Source organism: Globicephala melas, chromosome 3 (genome assembly GCF_963455315.2).
Source record: "Globicephala melas chromosome 3, mGloMel1.2, whole genome shotgun sequence".
In the NCBI taxonomy this organism is placed as follows: domain Eukaryota; kingdom Metazoa; phylum Chordata; class Mammalia; order Artiodactyla; family Delphinidae; genus Globicephala; species Globicephala melas.
The window spans coordinates 26157568-26179524 of NC_083316.1; the positions used below are offsets into that span (position 1 = coordinate 26157568).

General features: G+C 46.3%; 1 protein-coding gene across 6 annotated transcripts in view; it reads left to right on the plus strand.

Moving 5' to 3' along the window:
- Window positions 1-21957, plus strand: part of PDZD2 (PDZ domain containing 2) — a 377542-nt gene that overhangs the window by 282509 nt on the left and 73076 nt on the right. For 5 of the 6 annotated variants that reach the window (XM_060295693.1, XM_060295694.1, XM_060295696.1 and 2 more), the window contains 3 exons: window positions 6056-6198; window positions 9183-9315; window positions 14316-14471. In XM_060295693.1, coding sequence (XP_060151676.1) covers window positions 6056-6198; window positions 9183-9315; window positions 14316-14471 — 432 coding nt within the window. The remainder of the gene's footprint in view (window positions 1-6055; window positions 6199-9182; window positions 9316-14315; window positions 14472-21957) is intronic. The other variant, XM_060295698.1, reaches the window with a different exon arrangement.

A 21957-nucleotide genomic window follows, 5' to 3' on the forward strand; every position in this document is an offset into this window, starting at 1 on the left:
TTCAGCTAGTGACCACTAGCCCCGGTTTGTGCAGAACTTTCCCTGGTTTTGCACTGACAGCTCCATATCCTGGGAAACGCCTTCACCCAGGCAAATTGGGACAGTTGGCATCATGGAGTCAGCAGGAACGCTGCCCTCTCCCTTACACCGCATCCTGTCAACCACCAATCCTGTCAACTGCTGCTCCCTTCAGGATCTCTGTCTGCTCCACTTCTCTGTGCTCCCTCCGACAGCTTTAGGTCAGGGCCAGGCTGCCCTCATTTCTCACCTGGGTGGTCACAGTAATCTCCCACCCGTCTCACTGCTCCCACTTTCATCCCATCACCCACTGTCCCCACTGCAACCAGAGGGACCTTTCTAAAGAGCAGATCTTACTGCGCGAGCATGCATGCACATGTACACACGCATGGCGCTAAAGCTTAACCCATTTGGTGGCCCACTTTGCCCTTGGGGTAATACCCAGATACCTTGGCTTGACGTAGCATGTGAGGCCTTTTCGTCACCTGATTCCTGATTAACGCTTTGCCCCCATTTCTCACTGCTTTCTTCCTCCCTGTCTTTGGCTGAGTTCGTTTTTTTCACAAGGCCATGCTCACTCTTGCCTCTGAGCCTTTGCTCTCTCGGTCCCAGCTCAGCGCCTTGCACCTGTAGGTGCTCTGTAGCTATTTATTAATGAAGGCACGGGGCAGCCCCAGGCCTGAGAGAGCCCTGGTTCTTCCCTTCCCAGCTCCGTGGCCTTCAGGCTGCCACGTCCTTTCTCGAAGCTTCAGTTTTCTTACCTACAAACTGAGCATTTTGGTCTGATGACTACGGGATTTCAACTCTGACATTATGATGACATGTTTCTTCATTTCTTACTGATCATTCTAAGTAAGAAGGGATAAGCAAACAGTCTCAAAATAGGTCTGCAACTGGAGCCAGAGCATTTACTGCAGTGAAATTCTAGTTGGATGATGTGTCTTCTCACATTTGGGGCAAAGATGCTGTTGTAAAATTTTATTTTGGGTTCTAGCAGATGAGGTCATTTAAATGCTGCTGAGGCCGCTCCCTTTAATGCACCACCCCTGTTTTGGTAAATAAATCCCTCTGTTTGCCTTTGTGAAGAGATGCACATGTGAGCTCACACAGTAACTGGCGGTTTACAGGAAAGGGTAGCACTCTGACAACATTAATACAGACGTCCGTAGCGTCCAATTTTGCATGGTTTGGCTTTTTCTCAACAGGCTGACAAAGTCTCTTTGCCCTTTAAGCCAATGTAAAAGGAAGCAAAGGCCCAAGCCCTCTGTCTAGACAGGATCTGTTTCAGAACTCAATCATCTCTACAACTGGATCTGTGTTCACACGCTGAACATTGGCAAACAGGGAGGTCTCCCATCTGGGTAAACTTCTTAACGTCAGTCTCAATAACTTTGAAGAACCCTAGGATTAGTGGATAAACATTCTCTATTTGTTAATTCAGTGACATTTATGCAGTATTGTTATGTGCTAGGCACTGTTCTAGCTGCTGGAGAACCCATTTGTAAATGAGAGATAAAGTTCCTGTCCTGCGGCATTTGTCACGTATAAGGGGCCACAAGCAATAAATAAGAAAATAAATCAGAATGTTAGATGCTGACCATAAGTACGATAAATAAAGTAAAACAGTGACGTGAAAGATGGCCCCGCAGTAACATGGGCAGGGGGCAAATTGATATTGGGTGTTGTCGGCAAAAGACCTCATTAAAGAGGCCATGTTTCAGCTACAGACTGAGTGTCAGGAAAGGGCAGCCCTGCAAAATCTGGGGGCAGAATGTTTCCGGCGAGGAACTAGCACATGCAGCTGCTGTAAGGCAGGAATGATAGAATATTCCAGGAGCAGAGAGTCTGCAGCACAGTGAGTGATGGGGACAGGACTAGGAGGTGATGTGGAGGATACGGATGGGACTCGATTACAAAAGTTCGTGTTCGCCATCGCAGAGATTGCGGACCTTATTCTAAGTCTAGCAGGGAGCTGTCGAAAGGTTTAAGCTGAGTGCATCGTGATATATATATATATTTGTTAACATTTACCCTAGATGCGTAATGGATAATAGTGGTTTGTGAGAGGTAAAGCATAAAAAGGGAGACCAGATTGGAGGCCATTGTGATAACCCAAGCTAAAGATGCTGGTGGCTTTGACAAGGGTGGTGTCAGGGAAGAAAAGCAGAGGTAGATAAATGTGGATCTGTTTTGCAAATAGAGCATTTAGATCTCACTCATGGTTTAGGTGTAGGAAATAGAAGGATAAATCAAAGACAGTTCGTGGGTTGTGGGTTTGCATATCCTCTTAAGCTTGAGTAGATGATGTTGCTATTCCCACTGAGATGGGAAAGAAGGAGAGTACTGTTTTGACCCTACTGGTGTGTGTAGTGGATACCTAAGTGGAATTGTAAGGAGGCAGTTGGAAATATACTTGATATTTATTGTTTTTAAGTTGGCCTGTTGGTTTTTGGCCAGTGCCAGCTTTAGGCTAATAAACTTTAGACACTGATTTTATTTTTAACTGGACGCTGCTTTCAGCTGTAGGCAGCTAGATTTACTACTGACAATTGTACAATTGAGACCGATAACATCTGCCTCTTCCTGTTTCTGCCTCTCTTTGTGTTCCTCAGAGCTCCGTCATTAGATGATCAAGAAATTCCAGGGTGAGGAAATTTGCATCATTGTCTTTGAATTCTCCCCTTATAGTTTCTACTCTGTTGTCGAGGGAAAATCATATTATTGGATAAAAGAAAAGCTGTTTCTAGACTAGTGTAGTTGGGGGCTGTATGTGTAAACACATATTCTATTAGATGTGTTTTGTTTTTGTTTTGCTTTTAACTAGTTGTGTGCGTCTTGGGCAGGGGCGGGGGTGTGGAGTGGGCGTGTGGGTGCTCTTGTCTTTAACTCCTCTGTCAGGGTCAACATTTAGGCCATCCTTCTTTCCCCATGAATGTAGTTTTGCATGTTTCTTGTCACAAGTACTATTTCTAAAGCATTTAAAAATCAGAAAGAACTGTATCTAGTATTGTCACATCCTCTGTGAACCATACTTAACATGTTCTGTTTAGCAAAAGGAGGGTAGGACGGGAGAAAATGGTGGTGTAGCTAGTAATAGGGATGGATAGGTTTTAACTAATTTGGGCTAAAACCAAAGGGGTTTTCTTATTTCTGGGCTCTCATAATGGTCCGTGTTGTTCTTGGGAAAGAGTTCTACAGATTTTCTGTACTGGGAGAGGGAGGAACACTGTCTCACATCTTCAAGACCACAGGAGCCATGGCATGTCTTCCAAGGAAAAAAGTCAAGCCACCGTCGACTCTCATTTGTTACCTGCACCGTGAGGCCCAGGGAAGCAGCCACAGGGCTGGCCCATGTGCCAGTGTGGGATGCCCAGCACGTCGGGATAACAGCTAACCGGAGCACCTCGCCTTTGTTCTCTTCTGAGTCCTCCGATAGCCACAGGGTCTCGTGTAGTGGAAGCACTGAAGGTTGCTATCTCATGGTAGCACTGATTCTCAAGGATGGCTTCTTGGAAGTCGTGGAGCTGTGAGAGACTCTGAAGGCCAGGCAGGCTGTTTCTGAATGGGAAAGAGAGAAAGGTGTTCCAGAGGTCAGAGGCAACCAACCAAAACCCAGGGAGTCCAAAGTGAGACGATGGGGTGGTGTAGGGATCGTTGACAAGTTCATGAACTACTGTGGGAGAAACGCCAGTGACTTCTGCAGTTACATTTGGCCAGACAGGCTTCGTGGACCTGTGGTCAGTGGATGGAGGAGACAGCTGGCACCATGGCATGTTGTTGGAGTCGTGGAGCCCCCGTGAGCTGCGCTGGGTGAGGAGAAGTGTAGGGCCCCACAGGTCTCTGTCTGGCAATAATTTCCCTAGACGTTCCTGTTGCTGCACATTAGTGACCGTTCAACATCTGCTTTTTTTTACCGTTGCATTTTAGTTGCTGACAGTATGCATTTCGGATTTTCTAAATGCTTCACATTTTTCCTCTTTTGCAAGCAGCTTGAATGGGCAGGTTGCCTATTTTTAGGGAGATGCTGGCTTTGTCTGTATTGGACCTTAACAGTTCCGTTGGACCTTCACGATGAACGAGAAAAACACATAGCTTTTCTTTTATAGATTGAGGAATGCATTGTGACCCCTACCTGTATACCTGGAGCCAGCAAGGACTTTGGGACGAGCCTAAAGTCAGACTCCCAAATAAATCACTTTAGAAGCTTTTGCTTTCATTTCTCTGAGCAGCCAATTATCAAACATTTTGCAGTGGGTGTATGTTTGTGTCCTTGGAGTGAAATACGGAGTCACATGGAGAATAAACCAGAGCAGAAAAGCTACTAGCAGTCAAGAGGATTTAGACACCTTTATTAGTTTTTGAAAAGGATAGATCTTTGGCAGTTCTCTGGAGGTCCAGTGGTTAGGACTCCGCGCTTTCCCTGCCGAGGGCGCAGGTTCAATCCCTGGTCAGGGAACTTAAGATCCCACGAGCCCTGTGGCGTGGCCTAAATAAATAAATAAAGTAAAAGGGATAGATTTTTATAGTTGTTGAAGCATTTTTAAATTCATTTGAAGAGTGCACTGGGGCTTCCCTGGTGGCGCTGTGGTTGAGAGTCTGCCTGCCGATGCAGGGGACACGGGTTCGAGCCTTGGTCTGGCAAGATCCCACATGCCGCGGAGCAACTAAGCCCGTGCGCCACAACTACTGAGCCTGTGCTCCGCAACAAGAGAGGCTGCGATAGTGAGAGGCCCGCGCACCACGATGAAGAGTGGCTCCAGCTTGCCGCACCTAGAGAAAGCCCTCGCACAGAAACGAACACCCAGCACAGCCATAAATAAATAAATTAATTAATTTAAAAAAAAAAAGAGTATACTGACCAGTGTGTGCAGAAGTTGATCACAAATTCATCGGTGAATTTCCTGTTTTGGTTTCTCCTACCCAAGATCTCATTCATATATTTTAAAGAAGTTTGAGATTCAATTCAATATTATGTTTTTAACATATATGATATGCATGTGTAAGTCATACGTGGTTACCTATCAACATTTATTATGTATCTACTAGATATCAGGAGCACTGCTGCCTGTTTCCATAAATGTCTCCTTTAATCCTAACACCAGCCCTGGAAGTGTTAATACTTAACCCCACTTTATTATTTTTTTAAAGAGTTATATGTTTTTTTTTGTTTGTTTTGGGGTTTTTCTAATATTTATTTGGTTGCACCAGGTCTCAGCTGCAGCAGCCGGGCTCCTTAGTTGTGGCTCCAGGGCTTCTCAGTTGCAGCTCGTCAGCTCCCCATCTACGCCATCCGAGCTCCCAGTTGTGGCATGCATATGGGATCTAGTTCCCTGACCAGGGATCGAACCTGGGTCCCCTGCACTGGGAGCACCGAGTCCTATCCACTGCACCACCAGGGAAGTCCCTTTAAAGGCAAGGAAACTGAGGTATTCAGGCCTTATGTGACTTTCGTAAGTACCAAGTGGCAGAGCTTGGCTCAAACTAGTTGAAGTCTCCTGGCACCAAGACCTAGCTCTGTCTTCCTTTCATCCTCCTTTATCAATTAGTAGCCGTTGTAAATAAGAGGAACCCAGGCACAGCCAGTATTTACACACGTAGTGGTACCTGGGTTCCAGGCAGAAAAGCTTTACTTAACAGGACCCTGGTCAGGAAATTCGCAAATCACTTTTGCTGTGCTGTCCAATGTCATTACCACTAGCCACAGATGGCTAATTAAATTTAATTAAAATGAAATGAAATGAAAAATTCAGTGTCTCCGTTGCCACCAGCCATACTTCAAGTGTTCGGTAGCCACCTGTGGCTGGTGACTCCTTTTGGATGGTGCAGAAGGAGAACACTCCTATTATCACAGAAGGTTGTTTTGGGCAGCACTGCCAGCTCGAGACTTTGGTCCAACCCACAGAATTTTCTCATCGGTGATCCCCTGCGATATCTGTCGACAAGTGAATACTTGGCTGGACCTCCCCGGTCCCCTCTCCTTTGACAATGGTGCGTGTCTGTCCAGATACTTCACATTCTGCTCACTTTTTCTTCCAAGGAGGAAGTTGGCCGGATATGGAAGATGGAGCTGCTTAAAGAATCGGATGGGCTGGGAATTCAGGTTAGTGGAGGCCGAGGATCAAAGCGCTCACCTCACGCTATCGTTGTCACCCAAGTGAAGGAAGGAGGTGCCGCTCACAGGTGACTAGATAACTCTCCCTTTCTCTGCCTCCTTGTCTTCCCCCCCCCCTTCCCTTCCCCCGGGTGCCGGGACTCTGGGCATTACAGTTTACAAGGATGATGCTGGAGCACGGGAGGAGATCGGGCACCAGTGGTTCTAATTAAACACCCCTCTGAGCACAGGAAGTGGTTCATTGCTGGGGCTATTGCCAGCTCTGCCACAGCATGAAGGAAGATTAGATTTCTTTCTAATCCAGTTTGAGTGTCAAGTGAATGTTACTTCTCCTGACTTTCGGGATGTTTGTGACACGTGGTTCCTTATCCACGCATTGGAACACCACATCCCTGACATCGTCACTCCCATGAGACTGTGGCTGATGACTTGGGAAAGTGATGGGGTTTAAATGTGACCACAGTTCGTGTGCCGTGTCTGGATTCGTCGGGTCTATCCAGATTTGATCCACACTTAGATATGTGTGTCTCTGCCGTGCAGATGTGGCGGGGGAAAAATAAATGTGAATTTTCTCCTTGTGACCTGAAAACAATTCACACTGTAAAGCTTCTTTTTTAAACTGAACAGTCATCTGAAGTAGGAAGAGGGACAGTGCTTAGGCAGAGCATGTCAAAGAAGAAGTCCATGTTGAGTTAGAGGGATGTAGCCGTCCCCAAATGTAAGCTAATGCCATGTAGCTAATTGCTTCTGTATACATAGGGCGTCTACTGTTTGCAGAGCACAGTGGGACGCGTATATATGTTGGATGTCCATACATATACAGTAGGTGGATAAAGGTAGAGTTTCACTGATGAGGGAGGTGAATCTAGTCTGGAATCAGTGTTCAGTCCAGGTACCCTGACACTAAGGGGGAGTTGGCAAACCAGAGCAGTATTGGCCTGCTCCAGACCGAGGGAGCTCTCAGAAATGGATCTCATGAGCCACAGTTGAAGGAGCTCGAAGTATTTAGTCTGAGGAATAGAATACCAAAGAGAGGACCAGGGCACAAACTATCAAAGCGTTTCATGCTCATCAGTCCCCTAAGTAGAGAGTACGATCCTGATAACTCAAGTAGAAATAAGATTAACTGCAGGTGTCAGTTATCCGGGTGGCAGTAATTATTGAAAGATTAAGACCTTAGATAGTTTGTATGCAGAAGAGCATCGTTACACTTCCCAAATGATGGATGCTTTAAGGAACTCGCATGAGATAGCCATTTTCCCATCAGTCCTAGGTTTCAGGTTCTAGTCTGTCTTTGGAAAGTTGGCAGTTAGGAAATTCCTGTGCTCAGAGATGAGCTTATATAGAACTGTTCTTTCCTATTTTCCATGTGAGCTATTTCTAGTGGGTCTCACCATTTTCTTACAGCCTTAGCTTAGATGTGTGTGTGTGTGTGTGTGTGTGTGTGTGTGTATCTGGGTATTTAATTTATATGTGGGGCATTCTAGTTAATAACTGGAGATGAGAAATGTGGGATTAAAAAGGAACAGGGACAGAGGTGATCTTGATGGTGGTGTGGAGAAGTAAGCCCAGGGACGCTGGCCCAAACCACTACGTTCTCCTGTATTCCTGAATCCCTCTCCTCCAGAGTGCCCACCCACATACCTCTTTGACGGTCCAGTTTGCTTGTTCTCTGTGGTTTTCCTCTTCCATTCTCTTTCCATCCTGAGCAACAGCCCGGGGTTCTTAGCCTTTCTCTGCTTTAGGGATTTTTGAAGAACAGAAAGCAGAGGCTCTCAGAGTCTCTGGTGCCTCCTGTCTTCTGTTAAAACCTAGATTCATAGAAAAGATTATGATGCATGCCTTAGAGGACACAGAGAGGGACTGGTAAGGGGGGGAGGATAGAGAACTTGGTCAATTCATTGAAACAAAGCAAGGAGGAGAGAGTCCATAGATTAGAGAGAAACAGAGCGGGGTGAATCTGGGAGTGTTGGAGACAAGCATGGGTCCCAGCCAATCCTGGATGCCGATGTAAAGCCTTCAGAGGGGATGGTGGAATCCTGGGCTTTGGGTCTCTCAGCCTCACCAGATTTCCCAACCCATATTTAGCGATGGAGATGAAAAGCCTCTGACTGCTTTGGGATCATGGGAGACCAGGCCATTGGAGGCTCAGTTGGAAGCCCCACACTGTTAACCCACCGTGATTGACGGGACCTGCCTGGTGCTCTGTAACAGTCTGCCACCCTTGACCCACTGTAGGGCAGGCAGACCCCGTGACGACTGGGCCTCCTGCCAGCCCAGTGGGAAGGAAACTCCAGGTCGTTCACTTAATTTAAAGGAAATAAAGAAATAGAACACGTTTGTACGCCTGTGTGGTACACCAGGTCTGATACGTACAACAGCAAGCAGTAACTTAGGCAGTTTCTTTGTTCATTTTTCTGTTCATCCTTCTGCTTATGAAGCTTGGCGGTAGGGACACAAAGAAGAAGGAGGCATTGTGAGACTTCACCCTGGAGGCCCTGTAACTCTTGGGGGCGGGGTTACAGACACACATGGTGTAGTGCCACGGGTGCCGCAGAGGAAATCTGGGCAAGGGTGTGTCACCTAGGAAGAGAGAGGAACGTGGGTTAGAGAAGGATCCCTGGTGAGCTTAGGTTACCTTCGCTCTTTTGGGGCTCAGCTGAGACTCAGATGATGACTCGGCCTCAAGGGCAGGGTGGCAGGTAGGACTAGAGAGAAGAATGACCCCGAAAGCCTTGGGGTCTCGGTTCCTCTATCACATCTCCACTTGGATGGAAGACGTTTCGTTGCCGTTGATGTGGGATAGGGTGGTAACTTGAGATGGTTTTTGTTACTAAACGACCATCTGAAATCGTGAAGCCCGTCACTCCCCTAACTGGGCAGACAGAAGGATGAAGCAGTCCCATCCCAGCTGTCTCCAGCTGTCCCTTCTCCTCTTTAGCCCATTCTTAACTGTCCCCTCTCACAGCCCTCCCCAGCTCCAGGAAGGTGGCCCTTCTCCAGCCCAGAATGTTTTGACGAGGGATTTTTTTTCCCATCTCCGTTTCCTCAGGGATGGCAGACTGTCCTTAGGAGATGAGCTGCTGGTAATCAATGGTCACTTACTAGTCGGGCTCTCCCACGAGGAAGCTGTGGCCATTCTTCGCTCAGCTACTGGAGTGGTTCAGCTGGTGGTGGCCAGCAAGGTAGGTGGTTTTTGTTTGTTTTGTAGAATATTTTAAATGGTGGCGGTGGTTTCGAGCCCTCCCCATGTACGACCCCCACCCCCACCCCACATACACACGCATATGCGTACTTGCCTTTACCTTGGGCCATTCAAATAGCCATGATTCTACGGTGCGAGCCCACAAGGGACCCTGAGCTAAAGGGCATTTAATCATCTTGCCTTCCTTGAAGGGTCTTTATGGGTATAGCTAGGAGATGGAAAAGCAATAACAGGACTAAGGAAACGGGAAGAATGGGAGGGTAGGAGGAAAGACAGGGTGGACAGAGTAGCAACTGGTCCAGGGGGAAACCAAGGAGATGTGGAAGTCAGTGGGACAGCAGGGGTGGGAGGGGGGCGGGAGATGCGCATCTTCCAGGTCCCGCCGGAAGGTAGGCTACGGGCTGCCGGGGCCCCCTCGCAGCACAGAGTGTTGGTGCTGGAAGAAGCCTCGTGAACCCCGCTTGTCCCGCCACACCCCCGCCCTCTTCCTCCTCAGTTTTACAAATGACCCAGCGAGGCAGAGCTTCCTCGGGGGCTCCCGTCTCGAGGAGGCCTTGATTCTGCCGCCGGCAGTGCGGCCGGGACCCTGGTTCTTGACCCCCAGTGGTGTCTGTCTGTCCCCTCCGTCTCGCTGCCGCTTCTTCGTCACCCAGCCTCGGGCTGGGACTTCTTTCACCCCCACCCCCGGAGCGTGTAAAAGTAGTGCTGATGTGCGGGGTCCCCATCTGCTTTCTCCCCGGGATCTCGCCAGCCTTAGGGAACTGGGTAGAGGCGGCAGGATGCCGCAGCTGTGTGGCAAGAGGGGAGGAACTGGGCTGTCTGGGATCTGCTCCACTGTCTGAGGAGATGGTGCTGCTGTTGAGACCAGGGAGGGGCCCACAGGACGCGGGGGCCTGTGCAGTGGAGCCACGGGCGTATCCCAGTGCTAGCTGAGGGGAGAACGGGTGTGAGGCCCCCCAGTCCTTAATCCTTTGCAGCAATACGCCCTTGACAGGATGGCTGATCTCCCCTGGTTATCCCTGATGCGATTTTTAAACCCCGCATCTACAGGTTTTTATATATTTTCTTTCTTAGATTGCACGGTCTATTGCCTATTTGGGGAGTGTTTAATAAATAGATGAGAAGAGTATTTTGAGCCATCTGAAAAATGATACCGTTTACCCCAAGTCCCTGAGCTAGACCCTTAGGCTTCCAACCAGAATCTAGAGCCTTGGCAAAGACTTGGCAGGAAGAGCTGACACGGAGGCCCTGGAGGCAGGAGTTGAGACACTCTCCATCCGTAGGCCCCTCCCCTCCCAGAGGTGCCGTGGGGCATCCCCTCCCTAGGGGTGGGGAAGGAGCACAGCTAGGGATGTTCTTGGTCAGCCTGGTGAATCCCGCAAGGAGGGAAAGGCTGTGAGGGAAGGAGAAACAAATTCCTCATTTGGCCAGATGTGGTGGAAGTTTGGAAAGCATTACTGGTTCTTACACACACACACACACACGCACGCACGCACGCACGCACGCACACACCACACACAGTCCTATCTTTGCATGGCCCACCTCCCCACAGCCTGCAGCTTAAGAGCACAGGGGTTCTGCACAGGTGGTATACCATGTCCCCCAAACCTTTATTTCTGTGCTCACTTCTTTCTCCTGCTAGTTGGAAAATGAGGAAGAGAAGTCTCTTCAAAGTCAGCCATTAGCCACAAACACACTACACAAAGAAAATATAAAATAAAAACAAAAAGGGGCCACTCATGGGTAATTAAGGGGCACACATGGGATTTTTGAAAACAAATTTTGGAGTCTGACCAATATTTTCACTCACTGACTTGAAGGAAGAAAGACACTCACATGTATTGCGTTCCACTGGGTGCCAGGCAGTTCGTACCTACTATCTCATTTAATTCTTAAATCCCATGAGAGAGCCATTCATTCATTTTATTCAGAGGATGAAGCTAAAATCTAAGAGGATAATTAATTTGCCCAGAGGTCACACAAGCAATGGGTGACAGAAGCAAGTTTCATCCTGGGTTCATTGGACTTCAGAGTTTCATGCTGCCCCTTAGTCGCATAAGATATAAAGGACAACAGAGTCAATGGTATTAGAAAAAGGTAATGTGTTCCTGCCAGAGGCCTGGACATTTAGGGACACTTGCTGGGGTCTTTGTAGGGCTGAGCAGCATCCAGAGCTGAGGAACAGGTGTCCATTCTGCTTTCCCATCCGTTGACTCTTGGCCAGCAGTCCTGAGCTATGGCCCTAAGGCTGACCCAGTCCTCAGAGTTGCGACTCCTTCCCATTTGCTCCATTTACAAGTAGGCAGTACGCTGTTACGGCAGCTGTCTGCTGTTTGTTCCTGAACTTAATCTACACCATCCAAGGTGCTCATCCGTGGAGGAGAAGCAAGAAGTCAATCTTTAGGCACCTCTGGGCATCTGTTTGTTTTCTTCATCCCACAAGACCAAGTCATCCACAGGCTTTGTTTCTGTCTTTATATATGAAGAGAGGGAGAAAAGAAAAAGAACTTTTGACTTACTGAATATAGGAGTAATAAAATATCTCAATTCATTATTGCAATAATTGTCACCTTGTCACAAAACTTTAAGGCATTGTTTTGGAGATATAGCAGTTACTTTCTTCTGGAGACGGTGTCTCATGTTTCCACACAAATATGTCATTTGTGTATACAGAGGAGCTTAGAAAGTTTTTGTTGAATGAATAAACTCAGAATATCCAAGTTCGTTCTGATATTCCTAGAAGTACATGCATAGAAATACAGCTTTTTCTCGTGCCCTCTCTCTTTTTTGTTTCACTGTTGGTTTTTATTAACAAGAAATATGTATTCATTATATCTAATGTAGAAAGCCCAGAAAAATATAGAGAAGAAAAAGAAGATAAAATGTTTGTAGCACCGCCAACAGTAACTCTCCACTAACTGGTGTGTCCTTCCAGACAGGAACGCATATGTGTGTGCAAATACACAGCACGTTTTCTTTTAAATGGAATCAAACACAAGGAGGCAGTGCACCTGGAGGCAGTCCCACCCGTCCCATTCAGGTGCCAGCACAGCCCTTTAAAACCTGTGTATCTTGAGCAACTTACTACATCTCTCGAAGTCTGACTTGTACAATGAGAATCAATAACTGCTTCACGGGATGTTCGGAAGATTCAATGAACTATAAAGGGTTCTGAACAATGTAGTTGGTCACAGTGAGCACTTGGAGAAATGTGCTCCTTTATGGTTATCACACAGTATTGTATCCAGTTTATTATTACATCTGTTATTAATACAGTTCTTACATATTATTTTTAACCTGCTTTTTCGGTAAGTAACATACTATAAGAACGCTTCCCACATCAGGAAATAAATTTCTAGAGCAGCATTTTTTATGGCCGCGGAGTATTCCATCCTGTGGCTATTGTGAAATTTACTCAGCAGTTGGGACTTTCACTTTTTTTAAGCTTTCTATTAATAGCTGAGCAGAATTGACATCCCAGAAGAGGACTCAACTCACTTTCTCATTAATAGCTCTTTTTCCCTTCCTCGGGCAAAGTCTAAAAGTATGGTTTCACAAATTACTGATCTAAAATGAATGAGCTTCAGGTACCTTGAAGGTGGAAACTGCATCAAACTAGTAACAAACGACATTGTCACCAGGTGCCAACTCAGTAGTAGTTTGTAACGTCCCTTGTGTAAGATGGGTATTTTTTGTTATTCTCTTTTCTGTCAGCCCCCAAGGAATATGATGATCAACACTCTCCAGGTGTTTCCTTCCTTGTAGAAATTGCTGGTATGGGGGAAAGAGGAGAGGACACATTGCTCCTTTTCTCTGGCCTCAGATCAGCCCTGCAGCCCCGGTCCCTGGCCTCACGAGCTGTGTCATTTCCCAGGAGAGCTCTGGGCTCCTGTGTGTGCCTCATTTGTCCTTGGGATTGTCACGTGGTCTCACTGATCTCGCCTGCATCCCTCAACCCATTCTGCCCTTATTTGTGTGTAGGAAGGAAGGACTGTGTTGATGAAGCCCCCTTTGGAGTCTCATCTTAATGGAGTCTGATTCCATCTGTTTTTGTTGACCTTTAAACGTTGTTCAAGGGCTGCTTTCATGGCAGAGGCATTATCAGTCCCCACAGTGATTCACTGAACAGTCTAATCTCTTTCTGATGACCATGGGCCTGTGAGATGAGTAATGAGGGAGGGGAAGATATGGTGGATGTTTAAGCTCTGAGCTAGGCCTGGGGACACTGCACTGAGTAGACATGGTTTGAGGAACTCTCAGACAAGCAGGGGAGATAGATGAGTAAGTTAGACACACACAGCGAGGCGATAAACAGTAGAGGACGTTAGAGGGGAAAGGAGAGGCAAATGCCTCCAGAGGTGATCCAGGAAGGCTTGCAGGAGACGATGCTCAGGCTTTGCCCAGAGAGGCCTTAGTCATGAGAGGAAGGGTGGTCTAGGCAGGGGAGCTGCTGGTGGAAAAGGCAACAGGGCAGGGGAGAGCCCGGTGTGTTTGAAAGTCAGTACAGCTTGAATGGAAGGGATGGGAGAATGGAGGGGGGTGAGTTTGGAGAGCTGGGCAGAGGCCAAATCTCTGATGTTAGCCTGCCAATGAAGGAGTTTAAACTATATCCTGAAAGTAAGACAGGGGAGGGCATTGAAGGATCTTAAGTTCAGGGAGATTAGATTGCGCATAGAAACATTCACCTAAGAAACATAGAATCATCAAGGAAAAAAAATGGGGGCTTCCCTGGTGGCGCAGTGGTTGAGAGTCCGCCTGCCGATGCAGGGGACGTGGGTTCGTGTCCCGGTCCGGGAGGATCCCACATGCCGCGGAGCGGCTGGGCCCGTGAGCCATGCTTGCACCCCTGGAAATGTGGAACCTGCACTCCATAGAGGCTTTGGATTGGGAGCACGTGACCACCCGCAGTTGACTCAGCTAGGTTTACCTTGACCTTGACATCATGGGGTAACTCGTGGGCCTTTCATTATGTCCCCATAGGAAAGCTCTGCAGAGGACCTCCTCAGGCTAACATCTAAGAGTTTGCCTGATCTGACCAGTTCGGTAGAGGACGTGTCCTCTTGGACCGACAACGAAGACCAGGAGCCGGACGGGGACGAGGACGAAGGAACTGAATCGTCTTCCGTCCAGGGAGCGGTAAGTGTGCCTGTGCTTTCCCGGGCTACTCTGCTGGGGTGATGTCTTCCCGAAGACATGGGTGCCAGGATCAGAGATAAAAGCTTGAGATAGATATAGATAGTATGGTCGAGACTGGGATGGGAGAGGACCAGAGTGCATCTTTTTATTTTTTTGTCAGAATCATCCAGAAAAATCTGTGAGGGTAATACTTTTTATTTAAGGAAAAAAAAAATGACACTGGAATTGACACTGGAAATACGGGAGCAATTGGGTATTGAGTTCAGTGCGTATATCAATTTCTAAGAAGTCTAATATATACAAGGGTTTTATTGCTACTTCTTGATATAGTGTTTGAAAACTATCGTTTGTGAATTTAAACTTAGACTGAGAGATGTCTGGTTGAAAGTGGCATGTTAAAATAACACAGAACCCATCCAGGTGAAGTTGTATAGATGTGTCTCCCTGTTTTCATGAAATCAGGACTTTCCCACGGCTTGTAGCGCTTCCTTACCCAGCCTGTGATGCCTCACGCCCTCGTGGGCTGCTCCCCAGCGTGGTCTGGCACAGAGTCGGGAGGGCTTGTGGTTAGCTGTGGTTGCAGTGCGGCTCTGTGGTCTCCTCTTTGTATCGCAGATCTGGTAGATACGTCATTTTTAGTGTAAAACCTTGTTAGCCACTGTTCCCCATCCAACCAGCCCTGGGGAGGGTGCTTTCTTTTTGCCATTTGGAACCCTTACTCCTTCCCATCAGCACTGAACCTAGTCAGCATGGGTAAGTGTTGGGAAATTTGTTTATAATTAGGCCTTAGAACAGGGTTTCCCAAACCCCGGTACTAGTCCACGGCCTGTTAGGAACCGGGCCGTACAGCAGGAGGTGAGCGGCGGGCAAGCGAGCGAGGCTTCATCTGCTGCTCCCATCGCTCACATTACTGCCTGACCATCCCCACCCCGTCCGAGGAAAAATTGTCTTCCACGAAACCAGTCCCTGGTGCCCAAAAGTTTGGGGACCTCTGCCTTAGGAGACAACAAAAAAAAAAATCTCTTTTCCCATTTACATGATATGCTATTTGAATTTAAGGAAGAAAAAGTTACTTTTCCCCTTTCTTTACGATCACGGGAGTTCCAGGGCCACTGAGTATGGTGGTGCAGATTGTGGACTGCACAAAGGTGCCACATCTAAGGGAGCACCATTTACATCGTAAACTTCATAGGCTTTTATGTTTATGAGGACAGTTTTCTGGAAGATGGCAGTAAAGAGTTTTGCTCGAACAAAATCAGTACGTTAAGACAATTTTCCAGTAAAAGAAGGAAAACATCTTGAAGAAGTGGTACTTTTTGTAATTTTCCCAGAGGTCTTGTACAGGCCCATTGTTGATTTCAAAAACGGTTCCAACAGCTTTTCCCTCAAAGGAAAGCTTTCTCAGAAGACTAACCTATAAAGCAAGTCGATCAGAGCTGAACGGATGGGGTTAAAGTAAACAGTTTAGAGACAGCTGTGTGATTATTCCCGCCTCTGTATTATGACACCATTCAGTAGCCACTTTTTCCTTACTTTTTCCCTTAATTTTACTTTTGGTAAGGATAGAAACCACACTAATGGTCATGACCTCCACTGTCTCCCTGACTGACCTCTGCCCACTTCTTGGGCCTCACCTCACACCAAGCTCACTGCCCGTCCTGCAGTCCTTCATGATGACCGTACATTTATCTGCCGTAGGACCTTTGCACATGCTGTTCTGTCTCTCTGGAATCCTCTTTGCCTGACTGACTCCAATTCACTTTTGGTTTTGGGGTTTTTTTTAAATTTTTACTGCAGTAGAGTGGCTTTACAGTGTTGTGTTAGTTTCTGCTGTGCAGCAAAGTGAATCAGCTATATGTATACATATAGCCCCTCTTTTATTGGATTTCCTTCCCATTTAAGTCACCACAGAGTGTTGAGTAGAGTTCCCTGTGCTACATGGTAGGTTCTCATTAGTCATCTATTTTATGCATAGTATCAATAGTGTATATATGTCAATCCCAATCTCCCAATTCATCCCACCCCACCCTTCCCCCTTGGTGTCCATATGTTTGATCTCTCTGTCTGTTGTCTCCATTTCATCTTTTGGATCCTTTAGTGTTACTTCCTCAGAGAAACTTCCAGAATATATCCAATCTATATTAAATCTCTTAGCTCTCATACCAAGACCATATGGCTTTCCCCTGAACTGCTTGTTACATTTAGATTTGTGATTATTTGATTAAAATCTGTTTCTCTCGTCCAACTGTGAACTCCATGAGATGTAGGAATGCGATGACTGCCTTGAGTTCCCAGTGAATCCCTAGAATGTAGCCAGTACATCTAGTGCTGAGTTATAAATAACTAAATAAATTTAGAAGCAGACAACAGGACAAGCATTCATTGAAAACTAATGAAAAAATGACAACAAAATCTAACTAGATTTATCCACCATAAACATTACAGTTACACCCCTGGCTCGTAGCTGACTGTATCATGGCAGCCTCAGAGGGCTGATGGGGCAATAGCCACGTTCCAGCCCCTATAGGAATGACCTGCAGAGACGTTTTCTGGATAAGCCTCGAACAGGCTGATCATCATGTGTCTCTTCTCCCACTATTGTCCACCCATCCTTTGAGGCCACGATCTTTCTGAGTCTACCCACCCTTCCTCCCTGTGACCTCCCCTGCCCTTGCCGTTCTCTGTTGGTACAGCAGTCACCCTCTGTACAGAAGGGGAATGGAGTGTGTGGCAGTCCAGCCAGCAGACCTCTCAACTCCAGCCTGACTCCGCTATTCCCACCTTTCTAACCAGACATGGCTCTCCAGCCCGGCTCCAGCCCACAACTTCTCCCCTCACATGCCCACAGTCTGGAGAGCTCGCCCCTGCTGAACAGATCCCACTGCTCGTCAGCTGTGCCCTGCCCAGCTCAGCCAGTTTTCAATGGAGAGTTAAGTAAGCTCTGGATTTAAAGAGAGGAAAACTCTGCAACATACCTGCACCTCCTCTGAGAAAGCCCAGAGCCAGTAATGTGGCACAGTAGTCTGTAGAGAGGTTATAGTCTGCATATATTTTTTAATCTCATAATTCATAATCTCTTGCAAAAAAATCTAAGGAATTATTTGTCTAGGAATTTTTTTACACTAAATACTGCTCTAATAAATGGGCCATTACATTTATTAAATGTGTTACATGTTTTTATTTAAATTTAAACTTACTATACTTTTATAACTTTATCACGTTTTTTATAAATGTATTATAATTTAAATTATAAGTTAAATGAGTTGTTCTGGTTCCAAAAGTAATGTTTCCACTATATAAATGGGTTGTTTGACCCCCAAAAACCTGCAAAAGACAATACAAATCACCCACAATCCTCCTGTTCAAAGATAGCCGTCTTTAACATTTTGCTATGCCTTTCTACTTGATTTTTTTTTCTTAAGCACATATATATATATTTTTAATTGACCTTATATTAACATACTTGTGGAACTTGCTATGGTCTTAATGATATGATCCTGAACATTTCCCCGTGTCATTAAAGGGTCTTCTGAAATATGATTTGTAATGGCTAATATTTTATAACATGGATATGCCGTAATTTATTTTACTAATTTTCTACCAGAAATTCCATTTACATCAGTCACACATATATTTAATTTTAAAAATTATAAAGAATTCTGTACAGAGCATGTTTGTCCATGTAGCTCTGTGCACGTTTTTCATTTTCTTATTTGCTTAGATAGCTTGTAGCAGTAGAAGTGCTTATTTACTAATTTACACTTCCAGCAGTGCCCGGGTCCCATCATCACCAATAACATTATCTTTAAAAAGTTTGCCAGTTAATCACATATTGTTGTGTATGCTTATTATCACAATTTTGCCAAAGGAATTTCAGTGCATTCCATCATCACACACTTTATTTGGGAAATTTTAGGTTGCCTTTAAGGAGAAACAAATGACTCCGAGCAATCGTCCCCCACGAGTACACACGCTTCAGGGCCGTACTTTTGGGTTTCTCCGTCCCGTCACCCCCAGCTCTCGTACGCAGATCCCAAACCCGCTATCGTCGGTGGAGAAACCAGCACTCATCCTGCTTTGACAGTTAGTTCTGCCTTCTGTGTGCCCCGGACACCACCTGGCCCCACTTCACCTTCCACTGCACCCCCCTCACAAAGCATCATGGAGGAGGGGACCCCGGGCTTCTTCCCTGGCTCGTCACCCTTGCCTGAACGCCCACCATCTCTCAGCCATTCTCTTGAGCTCTGGTTTCAAGCCAGACGACCCGGGTGTGAGCCAGAGCCCTGCAGGGCCAGGAAGTGGGCACACGACATTTTCCCACCTTCACAATCTGCTCAGGGTCTGCCCTGCTGGGTCTTCCAGAGGTGCTGAACTACTGAGAAAAAGAAATGTTTCAGTTCTGTGTTTACAATCCAAGACTCTTTGTTTTATAATTTTTAAACACTATCAAACCACTTAAACGAAAGAAACCTGGTACTATTTTAATCAGCTAAGTCACAAAGCCTTTTACTTCCCAGATGATAATGATTCAACCTGCAGCCGAGTTCCGCTCTGACTTGGACTCTTCTTGCACCTGTAAGTCGTGGACGCTCCAAGCGCTTAGGTGGAGCAAAAGCAATACAGACACTCAGGATCTGCCATGAGCACCCTTGTGAGTTATCTTTCCACGGCTACAGGAAACAGCCACGAGGTTTTCCTTTCGAAGAGCTCGGGCCATGCTTAGAATAGAACCATGTGGTGAACATCAAGTGTGAGGGGCAGAGGCAAGAAAAAGGGAACAAGGATGGGTCGGGGAAATCCCACAGGCATGTGCGTGATTGTCAGCCATCTCAGGGGGGTCTGGCTTCAGAGGGAGGAGGGGGGCCCTCCCTCCACCTTCCACAGACATCCCCATCTCCAAGACTGCCAGCCTGGTCTCAGAAATAGCTGAGTCTAGTCCCCTCCCCCATACCGACTGTGGTCCCCATCCGCCCGATTGGCCATTCTTTCTCAAGGCTTTCTTCTCCACTTTGTCTTCTGCTCTGCAGTGACAATTTTTAAGTGAGAATCTGACCATGTCACTTCGTTGAAAGTCCTTCAGTGGGTCTCAATCACACTGAAGTTACAATCACAACTCCTTAACGTGGAGCCGTTGGCTCCAGCCTGCCTGTGCTGCCTTTCCTCTTGTATATGCTCCTGGCAGCCCTAAACACACAGACACACACACCACACACACACACACACACACACACCGTGCATGTGTCCGCACACAGCCCTCCCTGGCGCGCTCCCAAATCTACTAATCACTGCTCACCTGGCATTTAGCATCTGCTGTTTTCTATTTATTTGTTGCTACATATCTTTTCTGGGAGAAGAAAGAAAATACTTACATTTATAAACTTTTGAAGTCAGGTATACCTCGTTGGACCCCCAGTATCCAATGAAGTACCTTGTATTCAATACATACTCAGTACGTAGTTCTCAATCATAAATCTATCTGTAGAACAGTGGTTCTCAAAGTTCCCCAGACCAGCAGCATCAGAATCACCTGGAAATTTGTTAGAAATAAAAATCCTCAGGTCCCACCCCAGACCTGCTAAATCAGAAACTCCGAGGTGGCATCTAAAAAAATTTTTTTAATAAGCCTTCCCGGTGATTTGGACTAAGGCTAACATTTGAGAACTTTAGAGCCCTCCAATAAAATGAGTGCCACAGGCATTATTAGTAGCTATTGAAAAAAGTGAGTATCCTTTCTCAAGTGTAGGTAATTATAGTTCATTTATTTTTAAATTAATTTTATTGAAGTATAGTTGATTTACAGTGTTGTGTTCATTTCTGCTGCACAGCAAAGTGACTCAGCTATGCATTTTTTTTCATATTCTTTTCCATTATGGTTTATCACAGGATATTGACAGTTCCCTGTGCTATACAGTAGGACCTTGTTGTTTATCCATCCTACATATAATAGTTTGTATCTAGTTCATCTTTTTTTAAATGAGGTTTTTAAGGAAAAAAAAATATCTGGCCTTGTGAGGGAGTGGCTCTTTTTAAAATGAAGAGAGGAAGAAGAGTTTTAATATAACAGGATGTGGAATGGGTGATACCTCTTGAGTGATTAGGAACCTGTCTTTCCCTTTTTATATATCTAACAAAAACAGAACAAAAATGGAAGTAATGATTGTTGTTGCCAAATCTGCAATTGTCGAAGCTCAGCTGGGAAGATTTTGTTTAGCACATCAATCAGCAGACCTGTATCCGGTTTCCTTTGGCATCAAGGGAATCAGTTCTAACATTTTTGGAATCACTGGTTTGGAAAATCTTGGAGAACTTTGGGGTTATTAGGGTTTAAGAAGGAATAAAGGACTTCACCTCTCAAAAGGAGAAAAGAAAAGCCAAACTGGATCTTATGATTCCGTAAGTCTGATGTTGGTGTTTGATTCTTCGTTTGTTGATGGCTTAACCCTGAGGTGTGGGAACCTGAATCACAGTCTTTTGGAAAAGGCAACATTCTGGGGGTAGATGTCCATCTGTGTGCGGAGAGAAAGGAGAGGCTCTCTTGTGTTTTATTTGGATTGAATACGTGGTAAAGAGCCTGGGCACTGAGGGCTTGCAGTGACGTGTCTGAGGGGGCCATTGCTGGTGAAGTCAGAGTGTGGGATTGTCTGTTGTTTGGGGCCTGAGCTAGATTTTTCTGGTGAATCGAACTTAGAGGCTAATGCAAGGAACAGAGAGCACCAAGAGTGTAAACTTGCGATTACTGTTAAAACAGGAAGGTCCCAGTGTCTGACTGAAAAATCAGGTCTTCACAGAGTAAAACTATTAATGCAGAGAGACACTGGCTCAGGACTCCCCGAGCTTTTTGTAAGGGGAGCAAATGTTCTTTACTAAAGCCTCGAGGGGAGGGTGTTAAGACAGGCTGCCCATATGGGCACAGGTGGGCCCTGCTGCTGCATCTCAGGGTCCCTCTGAGCACAGGGTAGTGGCAGCCACTGCTTAGAGACGTCTTCCATCTGCTCGTGGGTCAGGAAGTCTTTCCTTCTCCTTGGGCTTCCACTTTCTACTTATCTAACTTTAGGACTCACCTCCTCCAGGAAGTCTTCCTGGACACACATATCCTTCATGCCTGTAATACATACTGTATTTTCCGTCGTGACCCTTAACACAGACTGTAAAGACATATTTATACATATGACTGCTTGCTTACCATCATCTTCCCCATGAGTAGAGAATCCACGGGGCCAGGGCTCCTGTCAGGTTTGCTCACAGTTGGCTCTCAATATGTATTATGGATGGTTGGACAGGTGGGCAGAAAGGTGGACGGTCAATGTGCCCTCTCTCACTCCTTAATGCTCCTGCATGCCCCTCATCAAAAGGCTTAGTTACCTTCCATTGACTTGCCCGCCTTGCCCTGCACACCACGAATTTTAAATGGGCATGGCACATAGTGGGCATTCGTTGTTTGTATCTGCCTCTCCCTTTTGGGAGTTTCCATCTGGTATACAAATAT